The sequence below is a fragment of the Melanerpes formicivorus genome, unplaced genomic scaffold (genome assembly GCF_026170545.1).
Source record: "Melanerpes formicivorus ecotype bairdi unplaced genomic scaffold, bMelFor1.0.p_v2 SCAF_26, whole genome shotgun sequence".
Classification (NCBI taxonomy): Eukaryota; Metazoa; Chordata; class Aves; order Piciformes; family Picidae; genus Melanerpes; species Melanerpes formicivorus.
Genome location: NW_027142378.1, coordinates 11,483,282 through 11,508,340, shown reverse-complemented (window position 1 = coordinate 11,508,340; position 25,059 = coordinate 11,483,282). Strand labels below are relative to the sequence as shown.

Below are 25,059 nucleotides of genomic sequence, written 5' to 3'. Positions count from 1 at the left end.
CATTTTAACTCCTGGTTCTCCACATCTTAAATCAAGTGTGTGAGAGACTAGAAATCCTGAGCAGGAGTAATGAGTTTAAATGATGATGTGCATGTTGTGTACAATGTTGTTGTGTAATGCTTCTTTCTCCAACAGAATGCCTCCCATGACTTAATTTTACTTTCACTGAAGATGGATTTAGGGGAAAAGCCATTTTGGGGTGGGGGAACCTTTGCATGCTTGCAGTACAAATTATATGGCCCACACTGTGCTTCTCCTATGCCCTTATATTTTGCTCCTGATATGTTCTGTGTGCCCAAGCACCCATGAGCAACTCATAAATTCCTTCAGTCCCCACTCCTGGTGGACCAGCCTGCCTTCATGGTGCAAAGGAGAGGAAGGACATCAGATTATCCATTCCCTCTGCTGACACAATATATAGCTTAATCAGCAAGAGTGCTGAACTTAGCCCTCCAGTCTCTTGGCTGCATAATTTTAAGGAGGGCTTACACATTTCACAGCATCCAAATGCCTCAACATAAAGTTTTTGCCTTCGTTTGTAACAGTCTAAAAACAGAGCTCAGAAATTGCTGCAAGATGCTGCTGTTTCAATTGGAGTTCTAGAGATAAAAGACCAGTGGTTCATGCCACAACTTGCTGAGTGTTCCCTCTACATGAAATACTTTGATTTCTTCTCTCCTCATTTGTATGCTTCCCTAAATATGCTGAAGTCATGCATGTTGCAATGCTTACCTGTATTTTAGTGCCAATGAGCCTCACTCTGTTAAGGTAACTTCTGGTTTGATGTAGGTGGCAATGCTGCAATGGACAATGACCCAGAGATGGATGGGGAGGATGGTGTGTCCTTTATTAATCCAATTGGTACTTTATACACTCCAGCACTTAAAGGTATTCACATTGGTCAGAAGTCTTCTAGTGGGTTTATTTCATGTTAAGAACAGTTTGCATCTATAGGACACTTCACAAGCCCTGGGGGACAGCTTAGTGTCACTGTGAACATGGGAAGGCAGAAAGACAGGAATGATAACAGTTCAGCAGTAGAGAAGAAACAGAAGCAGCAGGAAGAAAGCAGGTGGAGAGAACATCAAGGCTATTGGAACACACTTCCCAACAAAATAGTCTACCAGCCTCTAGAATAATTTTGGCCAGGGAAGGTGGTAACAGAACCTCTTAGTTAAATAATTCAGGGAAGAAGCAGACAAAGCAACTGACTGCTCACTAACAAATGTGTCCCTGAGAGCATCCCTCAGCAAAGTATCCTTGTTGGCCCAGGAAGTTTCTAGAGAAAACCATGCAGTGTTGCCCAGCAATCTGTGGGAGTGACAAATACTGCCACTCCAGCCTGTGTTTGCCCAGAAGGCCATGCTTGGGATATGTTTGCAATGTGTTCAGACAACAAAGCAAAGTTTGCTTTAGAACAGCCAGGAGTTTCTACAAGAGTGCAAGATTTGTTCTCGGAGGGAATAAAGGCCAGGAAATACAAAGAGTGAGCCCCACAGACTGCTGAAAGAGCAGGTTTCTCTTGGCCTCCTTGCTAACCTGGTAGGACTGTCTGCTCAAAGCAAGCCAGTGCCTCTCAGCTGCAGTGGGGCCACTTTAGTGGGATGGTATTTACTACGTGACAAAAGGACAGGAGCTACAGGAAGTGGGGAGAAATTGGTTTCTTAGCTGGTCCCCTTCCCTGCCACATCTGGCACCCCTGTTTCTCTCAGTGCCCAAGGGACTTACATGAAAGATCTTTACAGTTATTAACTCAGCTTCTTTCATCCACTCCCTAGTGACTGAGGGGCACGGAGAGGTGGACATTAGGCTGCACCTTAACTGCAGTCACTGTGAGATGGACGAGTGCCGTGTTGACCTTGAGACGCAAAACGTCATTTGCTTTTGTGAGCCAGGCACAGAGTTGGCTGAGGATGGTGTGTCCTGCATAGGTAAGTACATGTGTGGGGTAGGCTGCCAGCATGAGAAACAGGAAGTGCAAGCATGGGAAAATGGTTCTGTGTTTGTATCATTCCCATGGCAAGAAGGATGGTCACTTTGCCAAGGGGGAGTACATAGATGGTCACTGAATGCCTTGTGGTCTCAAGTGAGGATGCAGCCATGCAATACTTGGTACTGCACTTACTGTTACCAGGTTTTTCTGCCTGGGTTAGATGCATTTAGGAGATGATGTATGCCAGTCCTCCTCCTGCTTTTGCTGTGATTTGGCATTGATAGCAGCACTTTAACCTCGCCAATGTAATGTTCTTTCCACCTCCCCAACCTCCTGCCCCTGGTTTTTATGGTCTTGTTTTTATACCCAAGGAGTGCACATGTTAATTCATGGATAGCAAACCATCTGTTTTTAATGGCTTGATATTAATTGAGCAAAGTGAAACAGTAAGGTATTAGAGGTCAAAGATCCTGAGAACTGATTGTGCCAGAGGTTGCTCCTACACTCTAGGAGCAGCAGATGAGTAAATAAAAGGAAAAGCCAAAAAATCTGTCTTGGATAAAGTGGCTTCTGTAAGACCCTTTCAAACATGTAATTCCTTCTTCTCCTGCCTCTGTTACAGCTGAGCCAGTGGTTCATCTCCCTCTCTCCCTGGTCTTGTCTGTAGTGACTTCAGCATTGGTGGCTGCTTTAATTTTGGCTTTTTCAGGCATCATGATAGGTGAGTGTTCCTCTGCAAAGATATTTTCATATGAGGGCTGGACCTGAGCCAGAGATAATTAGGCCCTGGGAGGCAAAAGGCATCAGGTTTTTAGCTCCCGCTGTGTTTAATGGCACCTTCCCACACACACACCTTGCCTTCAGCTTCCAGTAGCTGTTTCTAACCACAGTGACCAATTTGAGGAGGTTTCACTTACTGGCTGCATCTCAGAAGAGTCATTATTGCTTGTGTTATAAAGCTGCCAGAACACAGCTGCCAGTGGTTTTGTGAGACTCTTTTGGTGCTTAATGTCTAAAAGCAAGCTGCTTTGTTTGTGTGCCTGTATGCAGGTTTAGCCTCTTAATATATGACATTTAAGCCTTGAATCCTCACACAATTCCCCTTTTACCAGCTGCTGCTCAGTGAGGATGTGGCATTCTTGGCCTCTTGATTTGGCAGTCCAGAAGGTATTCTGTACCCTTCCATTTTCTTATTTTAAACCATTGCTCACCTGCCTTTGATGGTGAGCAGAACAGATCTGATGAAAAGCAGCCAGGGGTTCAAACCACAGCCCTGCCACCTTGCTTTGTCCACACTGTGTATAGTCTGGGGGAGGGACAGAGCCAGAGCAGCAAATGACAACTATTAAATTAGATTTGTGCAGCTGTTTCAGTTTTAAGACTTTCAGAAGTTATCAGCTGCAAACACATGGTCCCACACTTATGATTTCTGGCCTGACAGCAGCCCTTTAAAATTACTAATTACTTCTCAGGGAGTGGAAGAGTAATCCTCTTTCCATCCAAGTAGCCTATCGTTGCCATCTCAGGGAAGAGCAGTGATTCTGAAAAATCAAACCAAAAGCAATGAGGAGGAAAATGGAGGACAGGAGAGGTTTGTGGCTAGGTCATTGCACCCATCTGCCTTTGTGAGAGCATGTTTGCCCCTTAAATTCTTCCCCTGAGCAACATCTGCTGGAGAAGATGCAATAGCTATCACCATCACAGTCTCTGGCCTCAATCCAGCTCCCACAGAAATCAATAGTAAGGGTAATGGTGATTTAACCTGCTCACCACTGGCACCTCGCTTTGGAAAGTAATCCTGCAGTGTCTGTCACTGCTTGAAGGAGCAGCCACAGAACTGTCTTCTTTCAAAGTGTGATTTCTACTGACCTTTTAGGAGTACCAGTGAAGTGGTTCAAAGTATTTAATGCTACCATGAACTGGGTTCAGATTTGGTCCAGCTCGGTTGTTTAGAAACAGGAGGAGTTTCACAAGATGAGCTAATTTAACCTGGAGTGTGCTCCTTGTTCTGGGGTAACAGTTTATCCATTCTGAACAATATGATGCAGTAATTCATTTCAGACTTTAGGCACTTGAGGAAAGTTGATTATACCCTGACTCCCTCAGGTCTGGAGCTGGATTCGTACTTGAAAGTTCCAGTTAAACTCAATAGAAGCAAACAAAACCCCCAGAACTGTGAAACCTGAGGTGAACTTTATTTTCCTTCTTCCAAATAGTTCTTGAGCAAGCCTGCTTCTTCATAACATGTGTAAAGCAAAGGTTCCTGGATAGTTTCAGATTCCATTTTCTGTCTGTAATTACTTGACATACAGAGTGATGACAGTGTCACTGGTTCGACTGACTGAAGTTTGGCCATGCAGTGAATCCCAGCAAGTTGTTCTGCATGGCTGCTGTCCTGTTCCAAAGCCAGTCTTCAGCTCTGGTTCACTGTGTCCTCCGTGTTTAGTGTATCGTAGGAAGCACCAGGAGCTGCAAGCCATGCAGATGGAATTACAGAGCCCAGAATACAAACTCAGCAAGCTGCGTACCTCCACCATCATGACAGACTACAATCCCAACTACTGCTTTGCAGGGAAGACCACGTCCATTAGTGACCTCAAAGAGGTGCCTCGGAAAAACATCTCCCTCATCCGGTAAATTCACCTCTGCCTTCCTCACAACTCTCATGATAGACTGAGGTATGCTGGCTCTCTCCCACAGGGGTGAGCTCCTGTCTTTGTGCAGGCATGTACAGACCCCCATGCACTCTTAGACTCTTGCCCCTTTTCATAAGACAGATGTGAAGCTGCAATAGTTAGGCTTGTGTGGAGGGGACTAGGCTTGGCAGTCTCCTTGACCTTTCACAGGTGCAGCATTAATCTTCTGGGATTGTAAGAGGAACTGAAGAGTCCTCACCAATAATTTAGACACATCTTCTGCAGACTGTGCAGTTGAATGGCTCATTTGCAGTATTAACTGACAAAATGCTGGGAGGGCTGAGGCTTGTTAGGAGGCTCTTTGAAAGGTTTGGGTGGGATCTTTGGTAAATACAATGACAACCTGAAGAGAAATAGCAGGGAAAGGGCAATGGGTTCAAAACTGCCAGACAGTAGTAAAAAGACAGGAATACCAAACCAACACAGCAGTCATAGAATCACAGAATTGTTTTGGTTGGAAAAGATCTCCAAGATCATCAAGCCCAGCTGCCAACCCAACACCACCATGGCTATCAAACCATGTCCCCAAGTGTCATGTCCACAGGTTCCTTGAGCCCCTCCAGGGACGGTGACTGCACCACCTCCCTGGACATCCTGACCACTCTTCCTTAGATCAGAACTTCTGTGAAGTTTCAAAGCAGTCTTTGAAGAAAAACTCTAGTGCAGGATCCAGTGTGTGCCACTTGTGAATGTGGCATTACCCTGGCTCCATGCAGTTGTACACAAAAAGCCAAGAAGTGGAAGCAGGAGAGCTTGAAGACTAGGGAGCTTATGGTACTAAATAAGATTGACATTTGGAGCAGACTGCTCAGTCTGCACCGTTTGGCTGTCTCTTACCTCATTCCCCTTACCTGCACATCTTGTGGGACTGCATCTGGAAGTTTCTAATGTACCTTGTGCTGCTGCTGCCTTTGTCACTTGGGCCATAAAATGATTTTTGAAGTGTGACAAGGTGCAGAGAGCAGGGAATTGGTAAGGCAGAGAAGGTGGACTTTCTGGGAGGAGGTTGAGCAACGAGCTGCTTTGTCTGGTTTATAGCCTCAGTTTGTAATAAGTTGGTCAGACATAGCCAAGAATAGTGTCTCCAGCTGATACCTACAACATGTTAGTAAAAGAAATGACTGAGCCACAGGCAACACAAGTCCTCACTGGAGTTTCACTGCCTAGACTGGTATTTATCCTGGCAAAACTGTGTGGTAAGCTGTTGTACCAGCTGGCTTAATGCTAAGCAAGCAAATACTGAGTAGACAGGTATTCAACATCACAGTCACAGGGACATGGAACAGGATCTGTTGTGATTGCTTCAATCCCTTCTTCTTTTTCTTGTACCTTTATTCTAAATAAAACTATGCATTTCATAGTATGAGCAGTGCCAGAAACAATTCTCAGCACAAATTCCTGGAGCTGAGTGTTGTATAAAGTGCTATCATCACCATTTACTGGCTAAGGTTCTTACTCAGAATGACAAAATAAATCAGGAAAAGATACTTGGATTAGAATTCAGGTCCTTTGAGAACCATTGTGCCTTCCTAGTTTCTTGTTCAATGTTTTCTGTAATGGTGAAAAGTAAACATTGTGGGAACTGTTAATGTGTCGAAGGGTGTGGGAACACCAAGAGTTAAGATCTCTCTTTATTGACCTGTTTCGAAGTGCCCACCAGTAGAGCACCCACACTAAAGCCATAGAAGAGTGCTATCTATTTTACACTGCAGTGCCAGCAGCTTGATTTCAGAGGAGACTGTTCCCTTCTGAAGATTGCTTTCCCTCCCAGCTAAATACTTAGTAGGTCCAGGAGAGATCACGTCACGGTCAGGTCACCTGCATAGTGTGAGGAGTGGTAACATGGGTGTCAGTATCCAGTTCTCCCTCTTGCACTTCCATGGAAATTGTGGGCCCATTCTGTGAGCTGTGACCACAGTGTTATAATGTGTGTTCTCTGTAGTAAAACCTTCTTGTCTTCTCTGGTCTGTCCAGGGGTTTGGGCCACGGAGCCTTTGGTGAGGTATATGAAGGTCAGGTGGCAGGGATCCCCAGCGACCCCACTCCCTTGCAGGTGGCTGTGAAAGTAAGTGACAGTGTACAAGTTATCATGATGGTTTCATGCACCTTTCACCCCAAAGTCCCAATGCATTACAAAAATGAAGATAAATTAAGCTTTACTATAGTACTGAAGGATGTGGCTAGGAAGGTTGCTGCTGTGTTGCAACACTTCAGTGCATCAGAATGAAGGTACAGCTTGTAGCACGTGGGCTTGTGAGATTACTGAAAGAGGTCTGTAAGTAGTAAATAGGCAAAGATTTCCCATATAGCTGCAGCAAACTGCAGGGATGAGGAACAAATCCATCCTCTGTCCATCCTCTACCTGCTATGCCTGGTGTGGTAACCTGTCCAAAGCCTTTAAGTCATGGGCCAAAAGTCTTCATGGGGCCAAGAAGAGCTGGCACATATGTCAGAGCCTGCAGGTAGGAGGTGGTTGGATTTCCAGATATCTCACCACTCCATTATAGGATGGATGTGCACTGAAAGTGAAGCTAAATGCTGAGAGACCCTGGTAGGATTCCCCCTCCCTTCAGCAGCCTAGCTTGTTTCCTCCTAGAGATTGCATAGCAACACAGTCCTAATGCTGGTCATAGTTCATAGTCTTGCTGGAAGGTAGGAGCATTGAACTGTCAGACTGCTCAGAAGCTGTGGTCTCATTCCTCATCCTCTCTACAGCAGAGTCCCATACATTGTGCACTCTGGGCTATTTACTTTGCTGGGAGGAGGATGACAGTGATGTTGATGGGCCATGTGTTCAGATGATTACCTCTCAACAGGCTTCACAGTCCAGTTTTGTCTTGGTGTAGCTGTTACCTTAGAGTGAGGTTTCTTGTAGAGAAACAAGGCTTGCTGCAGACAATGTTAGTGCTGTTGATTGTGTCAAGTGTTCTACATCTATAGATTCAAATATCTTCTCCTCATCAACCTCTTCCTTCTTTTCCAGACATTGCCAGAAGTGTGTTCAGAGCAAGATGAGCTGGACTTCCTCATGGAAGCTCTCATTATCAGGTGTGTATGAATAAGATGAACATTGCTGGTGTAGGCTTGCAAAGCCCAGCACTGTAAAGAGAAAAGGTGTTGTGAGAGGTGATGCCCATGCAACACAACCACACAGCAGTTTTAGCCTATGGCTGTCAGTATTTTACAAAGAGGAGAGGCATTGCCATTCTTTTTTATTCTTCTTACAAAGAGGCACCAGATTACTAAGGATTACATTGTCAAGCAGGTCCACACTCATTTTCATTCTCCAAAGTGAAAATCTTTAGGCCTAGTTTTCAGAATTGATAATAGGGTCCTTTGATTCCTTTTAGAGGTTAGAACATGAGGTAAAACTAACCCCTAGGAGTTTGGGTTTGACAATCCAAAATAATAGATGGCACTGAGTTAATGCTGCTGTCATGCTGCTTGTCAGTGGCAGTCCTAGAATCCATGGCAATGGCTAATCATCACACTGAGGTCAGGAGAAATAAGCAACTATTAGAGACTACACCTTAAGGAATATCCCCTACCTGAGCAGATCCCTTATTCTGAACAACTCTGCCCTAGCCCAGCTTCTTCCCCCTGCATAGGAAAATTAGGAGCAGACTTGTTTCTGTTACCAGACATTCTCTGCCTCCAGTGACCCCGCAGTCTTAATGTAGCCCAAAAAGGATGCAGAAGATAGGAAGAGGAAAAGCAGCCCAAAGCCACTCCTTCCTCACCTCTGGTTCTGGACCATGCAGAGGGATACTGAGTGCAGGAGTAGCACTTTTCCTTTCTCCAGTCACCCTGCCTTTGGGATTTGTTCCTTTCTATGCAATCCACTCCCCACAGCAAAACATTCTGCTTCTTCTCTGCAATTCATCATATCATATGGGCAGGACATCTCCTGCTATACCAAGTTGCTCAAAGCCTCATCCATCCCAGTCTTCAACACTTCCAGGGATGAGGCATCCACAGCTTCTCTGGGCAACCTATTTCAGTGTTTCACCACCCTCATAGTGAAGAACTTCCTAATGTCTAATCTAAGCTGTGCTTTTTGGATTGAGTGTCTCTAATTGAGTCTCTCTGTCTCCACAGCAAGTTCAACCACCAGAACATTGTGCGCTGTATCGGGGTGAGCCTGCAGGCACTGCCCCGTTTCATTCTGCTCGAGCTGATGGCTGGAGGGGACCTGAAGTCCTTCCTGAGGGAGACACGGCCTAGACCGGTAAGAAGAGACAGAGCTGAATCTTACTGAGTAAGCTGCTGCCATGTGGCAAATGCGGAACTAGAGAGGAGCTGACCTGTGCAGGTCAGTGCTGCTGGAGTTGTGCAGAGGTGCCTCATCCCAAGCCTTTGTAGATGGCACTGGAGATGCTATCTAATGAAAGAACAAAATCCAAGCTTTCAAACCCAAGAAGTTCATCTCTACTCTTAACCTTCCTCACACCATCTCAGGGCAGGTCTGGGGGATGCATTGAGCTGGTAAAGATAAATCCATTATTTGAATTGTCAGTCAGGTGCATTTCCTTGGGTATCTGCCCATGCCTGTGTGACATGGGCAAGGACAGAGTCTGACCTGGAGCTGTTGGCTTAATGGCAAATATCTCTAGTCCAGAGTTCACAAGATTTTCCCACTGAAATCAGCATTAACAGGAAACGACAGCTAGCTGGAAAGCTGTGAGAAACAAATTGCAACTTCTAGAAAAGAATCAGTATTTCAGATGAACAAAGTTTGCACCAAGTCCCTGGCTCAGAAATACACCCAGACATTGTTGAAGTTTAGCACCAGGGCCCAGCTTCATGCTTCATCTTTACATTTCTTTGACACAGAGCAAGATGTTTTCAGTACAAGAGAGATATAAATAGGCTGCAGCAGATACAAATAAGATTATTGCTCAAGGCAGCTGGAAACAGATCAACTTTGTGGGTTTGTTGTTTGTGTTTTTTCCCTTGAAATCTGGTTCTCAGACACACAAAATGTTCTGTGTTGCTCAGGACCACCACAGTCTGGCATAGATTGCAGTAAATAGATTGCAATAAAGTGGAGCCTGGAGTGAGGTGGGGGTTAGTCTCTTCTCCCTGGTATCAGGTGATGGAAGGAGAGGAAATGGCCTCAGGTTGTAGCAGGGGAGCTTTATCTTGAGTATTAGGGAAATTTTATTTCCTGCAAGAGTGATCAGGCATTGAAACAAGGCTGCCCAGGGACGTGGTGGAGTCACTGAAAGTGGTCAAAAAAATACGTAGTCCTAGTACTTCAGGCCATGGTTTAGTGACCATGGTGGTGTCTAGGGTGATGGTTGGACTCGGTGATCTTAGAGGTGTTTTCCAGCTGAACTCATTCTGTGATTCTGTGCAGGTGGCTCCTCTCTGGTTGAGGCTAAATACCCAGAAAGTCTTTGTAAGTAGAGGTTGGTTTTCTGTAGCACCTGGAGATGCTCATGCAGCTAGGCTGAACGTGGTGGTAGGTGAATGGGGAAAGGAATCTTTTGCAATGTGGGCTCTGCTCTTGCTTGGTGCAGAGCAAAATGGCATGGGCAAAGTATGGGCAATGGCATGGGCACCTGCTTGGAGGTGCTTTGCTCAAAACTGCCAGGACAGGCTGTACCACACAGCCTGACTGTGTGCACACATAGATCCACATGTTTGGTTTTTTACTTCTAACACCTTCCTTCTCCTTGCCTTGCTCTACTTCTGCTACTATCCCATGTGGTGGCTGCCTGCCTACAGTGGCAGGGTAATTCATAGTCTGGCTGCCAGGACAGCTTCTGAGAGCCTAATGGCAGCTGTGAGTGCCAAGAGACCAGCTTCTGGTGCACATGTTTGACTGCTAGCTTGGAAACAATGAAGGTAGGAGACTGGCTGATGAGAAATGAGATACATGTGGGGTATTGTGCACTGGGAACCAGCTATGGAAGTGGATTTACCCTCTGCATACATCTAAGGTGTGACCAAGTCTCTGTACACAAGGCTCATGGCTCAGCACTGCTGGATGTATCTGCACTGCTCTTAATGAACCAGGAGCTGCTTTGGTCCTCCTGTTTCTCATTCCAGGAAGACAGGTAGATGGCAGGCACAGCAGGCTGGATGTGTGGCTTCCCAGGGACATTAAAGGAAGGAAAAGACAAAGGGCAGTGCAGAGTAAACAGGCTTTGAGGAGCATTGCATCCAGCAGGAGTAATTTCACCACACAAGACACAGCTGACTGCCTCAGTAGCAGAGCTGCACTGCTTTCTGTGCAGTAAGCACCATATGAATTACTGTTGTCACTTCCCCCTGCTTTTTTCCAGTTCTCTATTTTCCAGCTGATTTCCTTACTACCTTGTCTTCCCCACCTCCTTCTGCTTGCAGTCTGATTGCAACAGAGATTTACGTGTTCATTGTCTGCCTGCCTCCCCCAGTCACTCTCCCCACTCCCCTGCCAGTAACTTTGAATTCATTTGCCAGTTTCAGTCAAATTTAATAGAGATGTGAAAGGTATTAACCTGCCATTAATCCCCAAGGCTCCAGGAAAGAGAAGGCACCACACTAGAGTGACCACTGGGCAAACAATTGCCTTGTTTGGCTTGCTGCTGGTCAGTGAGAACCTGTGTGACCTGAGGGAAGACACCCACAGCATACTGTTGAGCACTCAGCCCCTGGGAAGTGTGTAAGGGAGCAGAGGGAGTAGGGAGGAGAAGGTGAAGTGAGGGAAGGGGAGACTTAAGGCATTGCAAGTGATGTGAAATGGGAAACTAGAGCTTCCCCAGGAGGTACGAAGGCATGATGGCCAACTTAAAGGGAGGTCAGGATGCTGCCAGCACAGATTATTTACTGCATGCTGTTTGTCTGTGCTCTTCATGTAAATAATGAAAGAGATGTGCAGCAACATTCTTTCTGGGCTCCAAGCAAGAATGATCAGATGTGTGAGCCAAATGTCCATCCAACATCACAGGTACAACACCAGTGACTGTTGCTGGGATATTGTCAGTTTATGCCAGCACAGTCTACCCCATGAGCTCCAGGTTCATACTTGCCAGGGGTCAGGGTTTACAGCCCTGAAGGGTGCCTGTGTTCCATTTCTAATGAGGTTTCACCTCTATTACAGGACTACCTCTTCCCCTGGAGAAAGGCAGTCTGACTCATTATGAGCTTTGCAGAACTGTCCATTCTGGGAAGTTCAGTGCTGAGCTCTCTCACACACAGCACAGCAACCAAAGAACAGCTCTGGAAGATAAATCATACACAGAGAAATGATTCCCCTCCTTTGTGTTGTGCAGCCTGTTGCACAGAGCAGCAATTACACTGAACAATACACAGAACTCCCTTCACCTTTAGCAAGATGCAGCCTCACCTGGGGAGGTGTCACACCACTGCTCTGAGCAGTGGTGCATTGCAGCTGCCATTACCCATTCATCTGGGGAGCAAAAGCTGTAAAGTGAATCCTTTGGTGTCTCAAGGCTGCTCCCCTTGCAGAATGAATCCCAAACCTCCATTTTTCAAACAAATTACATGGCTAAATTGCCCTTGGCTGGGCAGTCACATCTGTTTTAGGACTGTATTTAGCCAAATAAAAGGTGGAAGGAATTCATCCAAGGAGGGGAAGGAAGGGGGGGAAAAAAGGGGGAAAAGAGGAACAGAATACATTGTTCAAATCAGCTTGAGGCTGCAGCCTCCTGGCTGCCCTGCTTTATAGCTCAGCTCTGCAATCGATTGCACAGTAAAGAATGAGGCTTGTTACCTCCTTTGCACTTCAGTTTTGTTGACCCTTCCTCATAAGAGGAGGGAATGGGTAGCCTGAGGTCCTCCTTTCCCTTTGGTTATGCCCTGAAAGGGATGAAGGTGGCATCTGCAGCCTTTCTCACCATAGCCATCTTGTGTAGCTGGTGAGTCACTGGAGCTCACAGAGTTCAGAAAGGTTATTCCCTTTTCTCACTGAAGGGACTGGAGGGAAAGGCGCTATGCTTTCAGGAAGTTGTTAGTCTGCAGAGGGAAAGGTTTAAAGGGAGTCACAGTCCTATGTTTTAAAGAACCAGTTAAGTGTAGATATGCAATGAACTTACTGTGTAAATACATAGGCAGGTGATCCATAGTCTTTATGTTATGGCTTATGTCTATTACAGCAGCCTTCCAGTACCTGAAGAGGGCTACAGCAAAGCTGGGGAGGGATTTTTTACAAGGGCTTGTGGTGACAGGACAAGGGGCAAGGGTTTTAAACTAGAGCAGGGTAGATTGAGGTTGGACATTAGGAAGAAGTTCTTTACTGTGAAGATGGTGAGTGTTTGGAGTGGGTTGCCCAGAGGAGTTGTGAATGCCTCACCCCTGGAAGTATTTAAGAGCAGGCTGGATGAGCCTTTGAGCAACCTGCTCTAGAGGAAGGTGAAGCCCATTGTAGGGGGTTTGGAACTAGATGATGTTTAAAGTCCCTTCCAACTCAAGCCACTCTGTGATTCATCACAACAGACAGGATGGCAAAGCCAGCAGTCCCTGTCACTGGTTTGTGCATAGGTGGAAGAGACTCGTGGACAGGATGGTAGATGTCATAAGAGAGAGCAAGAGAGTGGGATAGCCTTGTAGGGCCCAATAAGTAAGACCACAGATCAAGACTTAGTTAGCAAATGGCTTCTGTGGAATAAGCAGTCACTACCACCCAGTTGTTTGTCACCACCCCACTGGCAGCAGTGATTTCCTCCTCCTCCCTCACAAGAATGGCACAGAGCTCACTCATTTACACCTCAGTGCAGAAGCTGATGGTTTGGCTTCAGTGGCCAGCAAACACCAGCCAGTGCAGAGCCTGCCCTTTGCACTGCAGCATCTGGCTGCTGCTGGCAAGGCCTGTAGACTTCACCAGAGGGGCAGGAACAAGGAGTTGGCAGCCTTAGTCTTCCATTGCCCTCAGCTATGCAGAGCTGTGTCAGTGCTCTGAGGGGCAAGACAAAGCCTACACAGATGTGGAGGAGGGAAAGAGCGAATGTGACTCATGCCCTTACACAAAATTCTCAGTGTTCAAGGTGACTTTAAAGAAGAGCTAGCAACAACACAAAGAAGCTGAGCAAGGACCAGCTCAGGCTGCAGATCTCCTTGAAAATCCTGCTGAAAATTCAAAGTGACTCCCATGGGAACTGCTGGAAGTTCTTGCACTGGGCATCCCAGCAGAGCTGGGGATTCATAGCATCATAGAACAGTCCAAGCCAGCAAGGACCTCCAAAGCTCATCCAGTCCAACCCCCCCATGCTCAGCAGGGACATTCCCAGCTAGGTCAGGCTGCCTAGGGCCTCACTGAGCCTCACTTTGAATATCTTCAAGGCAGGGGCCTCAACCCCCTCCCTGGGCAACCTGTTCCAGTGTTCCACCACCCTCATGGTGAAGAACTTGTACCTAACATCCAATCTAAATCTGCTCTTCTCCAGCTTAAAGCCATTGTCCCTCATCCTGTCACTGCAGACCCCTGCAAACAGACTCTTTCCATCCCAGCCTTCTTGTAGGCCCCCTTCAGGATGTGTGTGAGGTTGTGCCTGTGCATCATCTGCACAGTTCACAGATAGGAGCTCTCTCTTGTGCACTTCTGCAATCCCTTTGTGCACTACCCTCTGAGCTACATCACTTGTGGGCTAACTCCCAGGGCCATGTCAGTGAGGGGTGGTGCCATCTTCTTGCTTTTAACCCCCATTTTTCCCTTGTCTTTTGGCAGAACCAGCCCTCCTCGCTTTCCATGCTGGACTTGCTGCACGTGGCTCGTGACATTGCTTGTGGGTGTCAGTACCTGGAGGAGAACCACTTCATTCACAGGTAGGTGAGCACACCTCTCTCAGCAGGGGCATGCCTTGCATACATGCCAGCACTGGTTTGTAGTGCCCTGCTCCATATGTTTATGTCCTGCTGCACTCTAGTGGCTGGATACCTTTAAACAAGGGAGATGCCAGCAGAAACAATACAAGCAATTAACAGAAAAGCTGCTTCTAAATCAGGTTGCAGTTTGACCAAAGGAGGAGTGATCCTCATCAGCCATGCAGGCTGGGGGATGAGGTGATAGAAAGCAGCCCTGTGGAACAGGACTTGGGAGTCCTGGTGGATGAGAAGCTGGACATGGGCAGACCATGACCACTCTGTGATTCTATTGAGTAGAGATCATAGAATGGTAGGGGTTGGAAGGGACCTCTGGAGATCATCTAGACCAGCTCCCCTGCCAAAGCAGGATCACCCAGGGCAGACCACACAGGAAGATGTCCAGGTGAGTTTTGAAAGTCTCTAGAGTAAGAGACTCCACAATTTCCCTGGGCAGCCTGGTCCAGATGAGTAAAGCCAGACTGGAATTCATTCTTCTGACAGAGTTACCCACAAGGTATGCCATGGTATTCAGACCCCAAGGTTTACTGCAGCCCAGCAGAGGTGGAACTGGAATGTTACCTGCATAGGCAGATTCAGGCCCATCCCTTCTTCAGTCTTCAGAGCAACGCCTGCACATTGTTGCTCTTCCTGTTCCTGACAATACAGCACCCACTTGACAATATTTGATAAGCATGCTAAGAGCAGGACACTGATCATTCCCAGACAGCTTCACAGAATCACTGAATTGTTTCAGTTGGAAAAGACCTCTAAGATCATCAAGTCCAACCACTGACCCAAGCATGGCCACTAAACCATGTCCCAAAGTGCCATGGCCACCCCTTTTTTGAACACCTCCCTGGGCAGCCTGTTCCAGTGCCTGATCAGATGGTTCATGATGGGATTAGTACATTGCTGAAATCAGCCCCACCCCTTGCAATCCCTTAGAGACTTAGAAACAGCTCCTAAGGTAAAGGGAGATCTCAGCTGGAAGATGCCAGGTGAAGTTCAAAAGGGAAATGTTACAGAGCAGAGCTGCTTCTGCTGTTGGGGTAGACTGGAATTTGGGACATGGACTGACCATAAACACTGACTCTTCTGGCTGCTGGGCCCTCTCTGCTGCTCAGGAAATAGCTGCTCTGCTTTGTTTTCTTACTGCTTTGCACAATTGTTGAATGATTAAGTGGTTCTTCTCTTTCTGTTGCTTTTCTTCCCTCTCCTCATAGGGATATTGCTGCCAGGAACTGCCTCCTTACCTGTCGAGGGCCTGGGAGAGTGGCTAAAATTGGAGACTTTGGAATGGCCCGGGATATATACAGGTAGCAGAGCTAAGCCCAGGGTGCCTGCAAGGGGAAGCTCACTGAAAGGAGAGGGAAGCACTGGTTGTGCAGGGGAGCAGGCTTCTGTGCTGCTCTGCCCAACCCTAGCAAGGCAACAGTGGAGAGAACCCCCCCTGATGATTCCTAGCTAAAGCTCTGTTAGTGTTTGCCTTCACTAGTAGTCTAACTCTGACCTGGAGACTTCCCACCCCTGACAGCTTTCCTCTGGGTAATGAAGTCTGGTGGTCATGGAAGGCGTTCTTCCTCCCTCTTGTACTCTGTCCTCAGTTTCTTGTCTTCACTTTCTCCACACTGAATGGCATTGATGTGCGCTTTTGTTTTGCGGTCCCAAATCATTTTGAGTTTAATCCCTCTCCTTGATGCTACCTCTGCCCCTTTGCTTTGGTGTCACCAGTAAATCTTCTCAATTTACTGCAGACAAAGGGGGAAGGTGCAGAGGAAGGTCAGGAAAATGTAATCACCCAAGCTGGAACTCAGCCAGGACACAGGGTTAACTACTCTGCTCTTGCAAGAAGTGCCAGGAAATCTCTAATGACCACGAGCAGAGAGGGCTGCAGTTTGATTTCTCATCTTCCATACAGCACCTCCAGAGGTGCAGCATCATGTCCTGCTGTGTTGAGGAATTGATTTGCCTCTGACTCCAAGGAAGGAATGCCTTGTACTCAGTCACCCACACAGTTTATTCCAGCACCTTGCCCTCTTTTTTTTCCTGTTGGAGATTCTCCTGTGCAATTACTCAAGCAGGACTGGCTTTGCTTAGCTGGAGAGCTGACAGTAGCACAGCCTGAGGTGATGCAAGCAGTGCTGCTTCAAAAACCCCAAGTGTGTCAGAGCTGCTTTGGGTTTTTTCCTTCCCCTGTCTCCCTTCACAAAGAGCCCCTCTGTCCCACTGTCAGAAAGGCACCCTGCTGGGACAAAGCAGCATCTGTCTCTCTCAGACTTGCCAAGATGAACACTTTGGTGCTGATTTTTCAAAGGTGCCTTTGAAGTTTGCATGTGTTTGTGTGCCCAGGAACGTCCTTTGGATGGACAGGCTGTGTGCTTATGAGCAGTGAGCTGGCACAAGCAGCTCCTGCAGCTGCCAGCACAGGGTTTGGGGCTTGCACATTTTATTTGAAGGGATGATGACAGTGACACTTTGTCTCAGGAGCATGGGAGGTGGTTTTTGTTGTACTACCCCATGTCTAGTGGCCAAGCATCCTCCTCATCAAGCTCCTTATTCTCAGGATTTTGGATATCACATGTGGAGTTTGAGACAGGATACATATGGGACAGGCTTTGATTATGTTTGGTGGGGATGCTCAAGGTGGCCACATGTGAGGTGGAGATCTTGCTGTGGCTGAAAAGTCCAGGAGGATGGCTCTGCAAGCAGCAGTTTGCTGTGGGAGCAATTCACTAGGAGCAGCACATGGGTAAGGACGACCTGCATTCACTGAATCGAGGGAGATGAGAGGAGTCCTTCCACCATCTGCCCATTCCAGCCATTTCTCTTGGAAGGAATAGGTCTCTTCAGCATTTTCTCTGCTCTGCTGTTTCACCTAAATGAGGCTCATCATTTGAATATTTGCAGTTACAGAAACCCTGAATTCATTTCGTTCTCTGACTTCTTGCCTGACTTGGGTTTGTTTGCTTTCGCAGAGCCAGCTACTATCGGAAGGGTGGGTGTGCCATGTTGCCTGTCAAATGGATGCCTCCTGAGGCTTTCATGGAAGGAATATTTACCTCCAAAACAGACACATGGTGAGCTTCCTTTCCTGCTCTGTTCAGTCTCTGTTGTAACCCCTTCTGTAAATTGTGAATAGCTTAGAATGGCTTGAGTTGGAAGGGCCCTTAAAGGTCGTTTAGCTCCAGTCCCCTCTGCCATGGCCAGGGACACCTCCCCACTAGATCAGGTTGCTCAAAGCCTCATCCAGCCTGCTCTTCAACATTTCCAGGGGTGAAGTGTCCAGAACTTCTCTGGGCAACTCATTCCAGGGTCTCACCATCCTCACAGTGAAGAACTTCTTCCTAATGTCTGATGTAAATCTACCCTGCTCTAGTCTAAAACCATTGCCCCTTTTCCTATCACCACATGCCCTTATAAACAGTCCTTCTCCAGCTTCCCTGGAGCCCACTTCATGTAGTGGGAGGTCTGCACAGAGCCTTCTCTTCTCCAGGCTGCACAGCCCCAGCTCCCTCATCTTGTCATCACATTTTGTGAAAAGCACAGGTTCTTCATTCTTCCTTTACTGAGCAGTTGAGCTGGGTCTAGTTGTAACCAACTAGATGGTCATTTCCAAGCACCTGACCAGCTCAGTGCTTTGGAGGGGGATCCTGTCCCAGCCAGTGTCCCCAGGGCTGTGGTGTCAGCCAGAGACTGTTTTTATTGTGCACTGAGCAACAGGTGAAGGCTGTGAGGCTCAGAGCATCAGTGGGGATACACTGCCACATTACTGCATGCAGAGCAGCATATTCAAGGGGGGAAAGCTGGTCATGAGTGGTCACTGCTCCACTCAGTCCTGTCTCCAGCAGTGGCTGATGTCTCAGAAAAGCATGAGCTGACTGTCACTTTCTTCACATCTCCTTGAGCCACACTGGGTGTGAGGGCAAGGCAACAGTATTTATTTACCTGTGCTGTAGCTTCACTCACTCACAGTCAGCTCCCAGTATTTGTTAGGTGATTCAGAGTCCACCATTAGAGCTGTGAAGCTTATCTATGTCTGAATATGTCAGCAGTGAGTTCCAGAAGCTTCTTGAGCACAGCCTGCAGGAAGCAGTGCTGAGAGCACTGCACCTGAGGGCACTGTCCCTTGGTGATGGTCATTCTCATCTCCTTCACTTTGTTTTCCTTTGCTTCTGCATTCAGGTCCTTTGGTGTACTGCTGTGGGAGATATTCTCCTTGGGATACATGCCCTACCCTAGCAAAAGTAACCAGGAGGTTCTGGAGTTTGTCACCAATGGAGGAAGGATGGATCCACCTAAAAACTGCCCTGGCCCTGTGTAAGAGATTTTAACTGTGGTATATTATAAAACAAAGTCCTGTTTCTAGTGCTGTTCTCTAGGCAAAAGTTAAAGACTTTGAAGAGTGATCTGATGGTTGCTGATCTGCCTTACTGGAATTTTGAGTGCGAGTTCTCTGCCTGTTTTCGAGGGTCCCTGTTTTTCAGGGCCCCTTGCAGAAGTACTGGCTTGTTTGGTCAGAGGGTTACAGCTTAGCTGTCAATCTGCCAGTGCATAAGGGGCTGCTCACAGGCAGGCAGAGCTGGGCTCCATCATCTGCAGCCCTGCCTGCCCTTACTGTCCGAGGGATTTGGGGTGGGTGAATTAATTCTCTGATGTGCTGTGGATTTCACCCCACTGGTGGCCATGTTTCCATGGTTACCAGTACCTCAGCTGTCCAGCTCCAGGGAAGGCAGAGCACTCTTTTTTCACTGGAAATCAGAGTGGTGAGGTGTGCCTGTGGTTTCTAAGCTGCAGTGGTTAGCTGCTGTGTACCAACAGGAGCTGCTGTTGATGAGCATCTCCCGTTCTGCTCCTCAGATACCGCATCATGACCCAGTGTTGGCAGCACCAGCCTGAAGACCGGCCAAATTTTGCCATCATCCTGGAGAGGATCGAGTACTGCACCCAGGTATCAGTGTTCATTCAGCTCAGATGGGATGGGTGGAGAGGGTTCTTCTTGAGGAGCAGCCTAGGCAAGCCAGAACATGAGATGAGAGGGTAGCATTGAAATACTGCAGCTAGCAACCTAGGAGACTGAGGTCTGGCATCAGTGGCTGGGATATTTACCTCCCTGGGTGGTTGATCCTTCCTGTCTTTCACTGCTGAAAGGCACAAGCTGACACAAGCATACACAGCTTTCCAAAAGCAGACCTGAAGCTCTGCTTCTGCTTATAAAAGCACAGATTCCACCAAGCAGAAGGGCTGAGACAGGGCTGTGCACATCTCACATGTTTCATGGCAGCCACTGCAGCCTGGTGTTTGCCCTTCAGACATGGCCAGTGCCGAGCAGAAATGGTCCTGGCTCACAGAATCACAGGACAGGAGTTGGAAGGGACCTCTGGAAATCATCTACTCCAACGCCCCTGCCAGAGCAGGCTCACCTAGAGCAGTTTGCACAGGACAGCATACAGGCAGGTTTTGAACAGCTCCAGAGAAGGAGACTCCACAGCCTCTCTGGGCAGCCTGCTCCAGTGCTCTGCCCAAGCTCCTCCTCATGATGGAACTACTTATGTTCAAGCTTGTGCCTGGTACCTCTTGGTCCTGTCAAGCACCCTCTGTCCTCAGAGCACCCTTTGCAGGTGGCTTCTGTGACTGTTGGCAGTTTTCTGACTCTGACCTTGCTGAAGTCACCTGTCCTAAAGAGTGGGAATTCTGAGGCTAGGCAATGGGGAAAGGATGTGGATGGCTTCCCAGGGCAAAGTCTGATTCTTTTCTATCACCCCTTTGAGCCTGTGAGGAGTGAAATAGTTTGGAATAATGTTTTGTGGCTGCCTCCCACGAGTTATTTGCCTGGGTCAGTTTGCCTCCCCTTGCTGCTTGGCTCTGGTTTTCATGTGTGCTTAGATCCTGGGATTGGGGGGCAGTGTTTTCTGCTCCCTGCAGCTTGCTGTGGTGCCTGACAATCACTAAGTGCTGCCCAGATCACCACAGTTTCGCTCAGTTTAATTTTCAATACTGCTTAAGTAGCTGAGATCTGCAATCCCTAAGGACTCAGGCTTCCAGGAGTCTGGCAGTATTGCCTTCTCTCTGCATCCCCCCTCCTCTCTTGTTGTGTGAAGGCAATACTTTGGTGGCTGAAACCTTTTCAATATCATCTGGGTATGTTATGACCTTGGAGATGATAGAGTCTAAAGAAAAGACATTCCCACAGGAAATTTTGCTGGACACACAGAAAAAGAAGTATCATTTTTCATCAGTTTTGTGCCTCTGATGTTCTGTGGTGAGCTTTATGGTTGCTTCTCTTTAGAAAGTTTGATTTTAAGGGTTATCTCGCTGCACCTCATGACTAACTGCATTTGCTCAGCATCCTCTGCCTGTGGAGTGTGGGCTCTGGGTGGTTGTGTCAGGCTGCTGAGCAGGTGACGGGAGCAGACTTGGAGAAGTTCTCTTTCTCTCCAACAGGATCCAGATGTCATCAACACTGCTTTGCCAGTGGAATATGGCCCATCAGCTGAGGAGGAGGAGAAGGTAGCAGTGCGCCCCGATGACCCAGAAGGAATTCCTCCTCTCCTGGTCTCCACGCACCAAGACAGAAAGGATGAGAAGCAAACTCTGCCGTCGCCACCACCCCCGCCATCAGCCATCGCTGCTGGAAAACCCCTAGGGAAAATGGGAGCCTTGGAACCACCAGGGCTGGGGAAGGTGCAGGCAGCCTCAGCAGGGGGACACATCAACATGGCCTATGCCCAGTCCAATCCCCCTTCTGAGCTGCACAAAAGCCGAGGCTCCAGGAACAAGCCCACCAACCTCTGGAATCCAACCTACGGCTCCTGGTTTGCGGAGAAGCAGGCCGGCAAGAGCGGTGCTCTGCTGGAGAAGGAGATGCCCGAGAGGGAGAATTTAGGACAGGAAGGGAACTGTACTGTGGGGCCCAACATTGTGACTGGCAGGCTGCCAGGCTCCTCCCTGCTATTAGAGCCATCTTCCCTAACAGCAAGCGTTAAAGAAGTGCCTCTTTTTAGGCTGCGCCACTTCCCCTGTGGGAACGTCAACTACGGATACCAACAGCAGGGCTTGCCCTTGGAGGCCTCCGCTCCACCTTGCACTAGCAGTTATGAGGACCCCGTCCTTAGAAACAAGAGTCACATAACCCAGCAGGGGCTGTGAGAGCCCTCTCTACCTTCTTGACTTTTTCCCCCCTGTGGCCCCTGAGCCTTGAAGAGATGTCCTGTTACCCAATACACCGCAAGCAAGGGATCTGACAGTGTTGGTTACCTTCCCTTTTGTGCCAGCTTGCTCCAAAAGTGCCACCCTCAGAGCTGTCATTGCAACTAACCCGAGAGAGAGGCTTCGAATCACCAGAGCCCCAACAGGCTCAAAGAAACAAGGGGGAGGGAGGATACAGGAAACAAATGTTAACTTGTGAGGCCCAGCTGCATCACCTCATACCGCATGGTTGTTGTCATGCCCTTCCTGTGAGCTTGTCCCAGTTGTGTGTTCTCTGCTTAAGTGTCAAAGCCGCGGCTCCGCTGCCTTGAGTGTTTCATGTCTGGGGGTTTTCCAATGCCAAACTCGTGGTTGCTGTGGAACACCTGGAGAGCTCCTGCAGCTGGCAAGAGGTTGTAGTGGGTTTGGGGAAAGCATCCTCTAAGCCAAACTGGAGGGGAAAAGCAAAAACAGCAAAAGCAAGCAAAAAGCAAAGGTCCATCGACAGCGTTGAATGGGGCTGCGGTGGCACAGCCCCCAGCTGTGTCCAGCTACAGTCCAGTCTTCGGAGATCCTTGAATGCACAGTGTCATGGGGGTGCTGGCAGGGCAGTAGGAAGACACTGGTCGTGCTGCATCGCTTGAGAGAGAGGAGAGGAAACAAAGCGTGGGTCTGGATGCTATGAGGCATTCTTGGTTGGAGGGGAGGGTTGTCTGGCTGGTGTTTTGGTTTGGTTTCTTTTCTTTTTCCTGTGCTTAAGAACCAGAGCCCAGTGAAGCCCTTTCAAATTCATTCCATCCTACGAAAGCAGAAGTCTCTCACCAGGAACTCAGGCATGTTGCATGGAACCAAGGTGAAGGTTTAAAGGACCGTGAGAGCAGCTCTCACCACACCCTGACAATGGGGCAGCCACCTGCATACCTCAGAGGGTTACAACAGCCTTTGGCATGCCCTGCACAGGGAGTGTGTAAAGGTGGAAGAGGAGATGGTGCCACAATCCAGATGCCAGATACTGTCTGTCTGTGAGGGGTTTAGAGCCCTTGTTCTTCATGGTGTCAAGACAAACACTGCAGTGACTCATTCTGTACACCTCGTGCATGAGAAATACTCCAGTTAAGTGTGTTGTCAAAAGTATAGATGTAGGAAATAATCCATGTGTAAGATGATGTGCAGTAGTAACTTCAGCTTCGGGTTGCAAGGGTTCGCGTTTCCGCATGGAGGCTATCCACGGAGCATCAGCAGAGCAATGTGAAGGTGTCCTTCAGCCCCAAGGCTCTTCCTTTCAGTGAAGTGACTCTGAAGCTGGCCCTGAAGCCAAACATTGAGGTAAGCTTCTTCTCTTCATAAGGGAACAAACCAGGATCTGCACATAGAATCATAGAGTTGTTGGGGCTGGAAGGGACAGTGAGGGCCACACATTGGGTGTTCTGCTGCAGCACACAGGCTAGCTTGAACTAAGGGAATGTTTGTGACCTCCAAGGCTGTTAGGCTCACAGCTCTCATCAGGAAACAGCCACTGCAGAGGGACTCTGCCACCTTAGGGCTGTGGTAGTGGCACACTGGGCTCTCTCTTGCCAGCTCAGTAAGCACAATGGGAGAGCTGCTTAGAGTCTCAGGAAAGCTGATTAATGCAGGAGGTGAGCACCATCAGAACCTTTTCGTGCACGAGGATCTTACTCACATCTAATAGCAATTTTCGGTTAAGTATCCCAGCTTTCTCATTTTCTGAAGGGCTGAGCCTCCCCATTATTTCCTTTATCTCTTCTTTGCATAGGAGCACATTCCAAGTTGATTTTTGCTGCCCTGCCTCTTGCCAAGAGAATCTAAGCTGTGTACTGATGAGTGTGCTCAAAGAATACATAAGGATCAAAAGTTGACAAGTTATTGATCTTTGACTGGCTGAAATTATTAATTCTTGGATCTGGAGCAGCAGCTGAGATGCTGCAGAAATGCAGATAAGCTGCCAGGTGATGATGTTAAAGGCAGCATTTCTAAAGCAGCTTGAAAAGCTGGAGCAGCAAGAGATGATAACAAGTTTGGGGGATGGGGGGCGGTGCAGGGGGAAAGGCAGATAGTCCCCAGCCATACTGATAGGGTGACTGCTGCCCTGCAGCTTGTGCTGCACCATTGCTGTATCACAGAGTTTCAGCTGAAGCACAGAATGGGAGTTGTTACACACGCAAAAAGGAGCTGAACACATTGCTGCTCCTTACCTGTGGAATTCTGGTCAGGGGCAATGGTGGATTGCTGCTGGAATTCTGCATGCTGCTGGATACAGTGCATGGAGATGAATACTGCTTAGCACTGGCAGTTGGGTTTAAGTAAGCTCCTTCCCAGTGTCTCCAGTGTAAAATGCTTTGTTGTGTGGGGGTAAGTTTTGGTTTGTTTGTGCTGGATTTTTGTGGTTTATTTTGTTTGGGTTTTTTAATCCCTCCCCCTCTTAGCTCTGGGAATTCAGCAATCTAGTTTGGGCTTATTTTGGAAGTCTCCTCTCAAGACCCATCTGCATGCATGTGCAACCTACACTGGATTATAATATGGCCCTGCTCTGGCAGGGGACTTGGACTAAATATTTCCAGAGGTCCCTTCCAGCCCTAACATCCTTCCAACCCTAACATCCTGTGATCCTGTGGAACACAACAGAAAGTCTCTGAGCTCTTCCACAGCAAGCATTTAGTGTGGTACCCTCCTGTGCTTCCCAAGCACTGTGCCCCAGCCTGCAACAAAACATGTGCTGCAAATATTGATGCAGATCAAACCTCTCCACTCAGCAGTAAAGGTTGGAGCATTTGCCTCTCCTTAGTAAAACACATGCCCTGACAAATGGTCTAAAATGGGCTAAAGAATGCACTGCTGCTCGTGCACAGGCTGCCTCAGACAGTTTCCTGGTTGTTCTGCCATTGCATTGCTTAACTTTAAGCATCTCTGATGGGAGGCTCCCTAGCAGCAGCTTGTTCAGTGTGGTAGGAAAGAAGCTGCCCCTGACTCAAGCTCCCTAACACAAGAGCACAGCCCTGTTAACCCACCACAGGCAATGTTGGCATCTGTCTGAAAAAGGGGTTGAGTTCTGGGGCTGCTCTGAACTTCATGTTGGGCTGCCAGGGCTCCACTGGCCCTGCTGTGTGAACATGGTGAGGGACCATGAGGGTCACACAGGGAGTGTTCTGCTGCTGTACACAGGTTGCCCAGGGAGGTGGTGGAAGCCTCATCCCAGGAGGTTTTTAAGGCCAGGCTGGATGTGGCTCTGAGCAACCAGATCTAGTGTGAGGTGTCCCTGCCCATGGCAAGGGGTTGGAACTGGATGATCCTTGAGGTCTCTTCCAACCCTGACAATTCTGTGATTCTATGAAGGGCTTTCCCAGGGACAGTCCAAGCAAGGCAGAGAGAAGGAAACAACAGAAGCTCAGCTTTGTGCACTGGACTAAAGCCAACAGACTG

At 48.1% G+C, this 25,059-nt stretch overlaps 1 protein-coding gene across 2 annotated transcripts in view; it reads left to right on the top strand.

Annotated features, from left to right (window-relative positions):
• The window catches only part of ALK (ALK receptor tyrosine kinase), a 319,074-nt gene that overhangs the window by 292,510 nt on the left and 1,505 nt on the right, over positions 1 to 25,059 (top strand). For both annotated transcript variants that reach the window (XM_068153686.1, XM_068153687.1), the window contains 13 exons: positions 790 to 888; positions 1,779 to 1,931; positions 2,556 to 2,654; positions 4,380 to 4,566; positions 6,604 to 6,694; positions 7,613 to 7,677; positions 8,728 to 8,857; positions 14,300 to 14,397; positions 15,660 to 15,752; positions 17,412 to 17,513; positions 18,619 to 18,753; positions 19,294 to 19,384; positions 20,878 to 22,947. In XM_068153686.1, coding sequence (XP_068009787.1) covers positions 790 to 888; positions 1,779 to 1,931; positions 2,556 to 2,654; positions 4,380 to 4,566; positions 6,604 to 6,694; positions 7,613 to 7,677; positions 8,728 to 8,857; positions 14,300 to 14,397; positions 15,660 to 15,752; positions 17,412 to 17,513; positions 18,619 to 18,753; positions 19,294 to 19,384; positions 20,878 to 21,582 — 2,048 coding nt within the window. In that variant the 3' untranslated portion in view covers positions 21,583 to 22,947. The remainder of the gene's footprint in view (positions 1 to 789; positions 889 to 1,778; positions 1,932 to 2,555; positions 2,655 to 4,379; positions 4,567 to 6,603; positions 6,695 to 7,612; positions 7,678 to 8,727; positions 8,858 to 14,299; positions 14,398 to 15,659; positions 15,753 to 17,411; positions 17,514 to 18,618; positions 18,754 to 19,293; positions 19,385 to 20,877; positions 22,948 to 25,059) is intronic.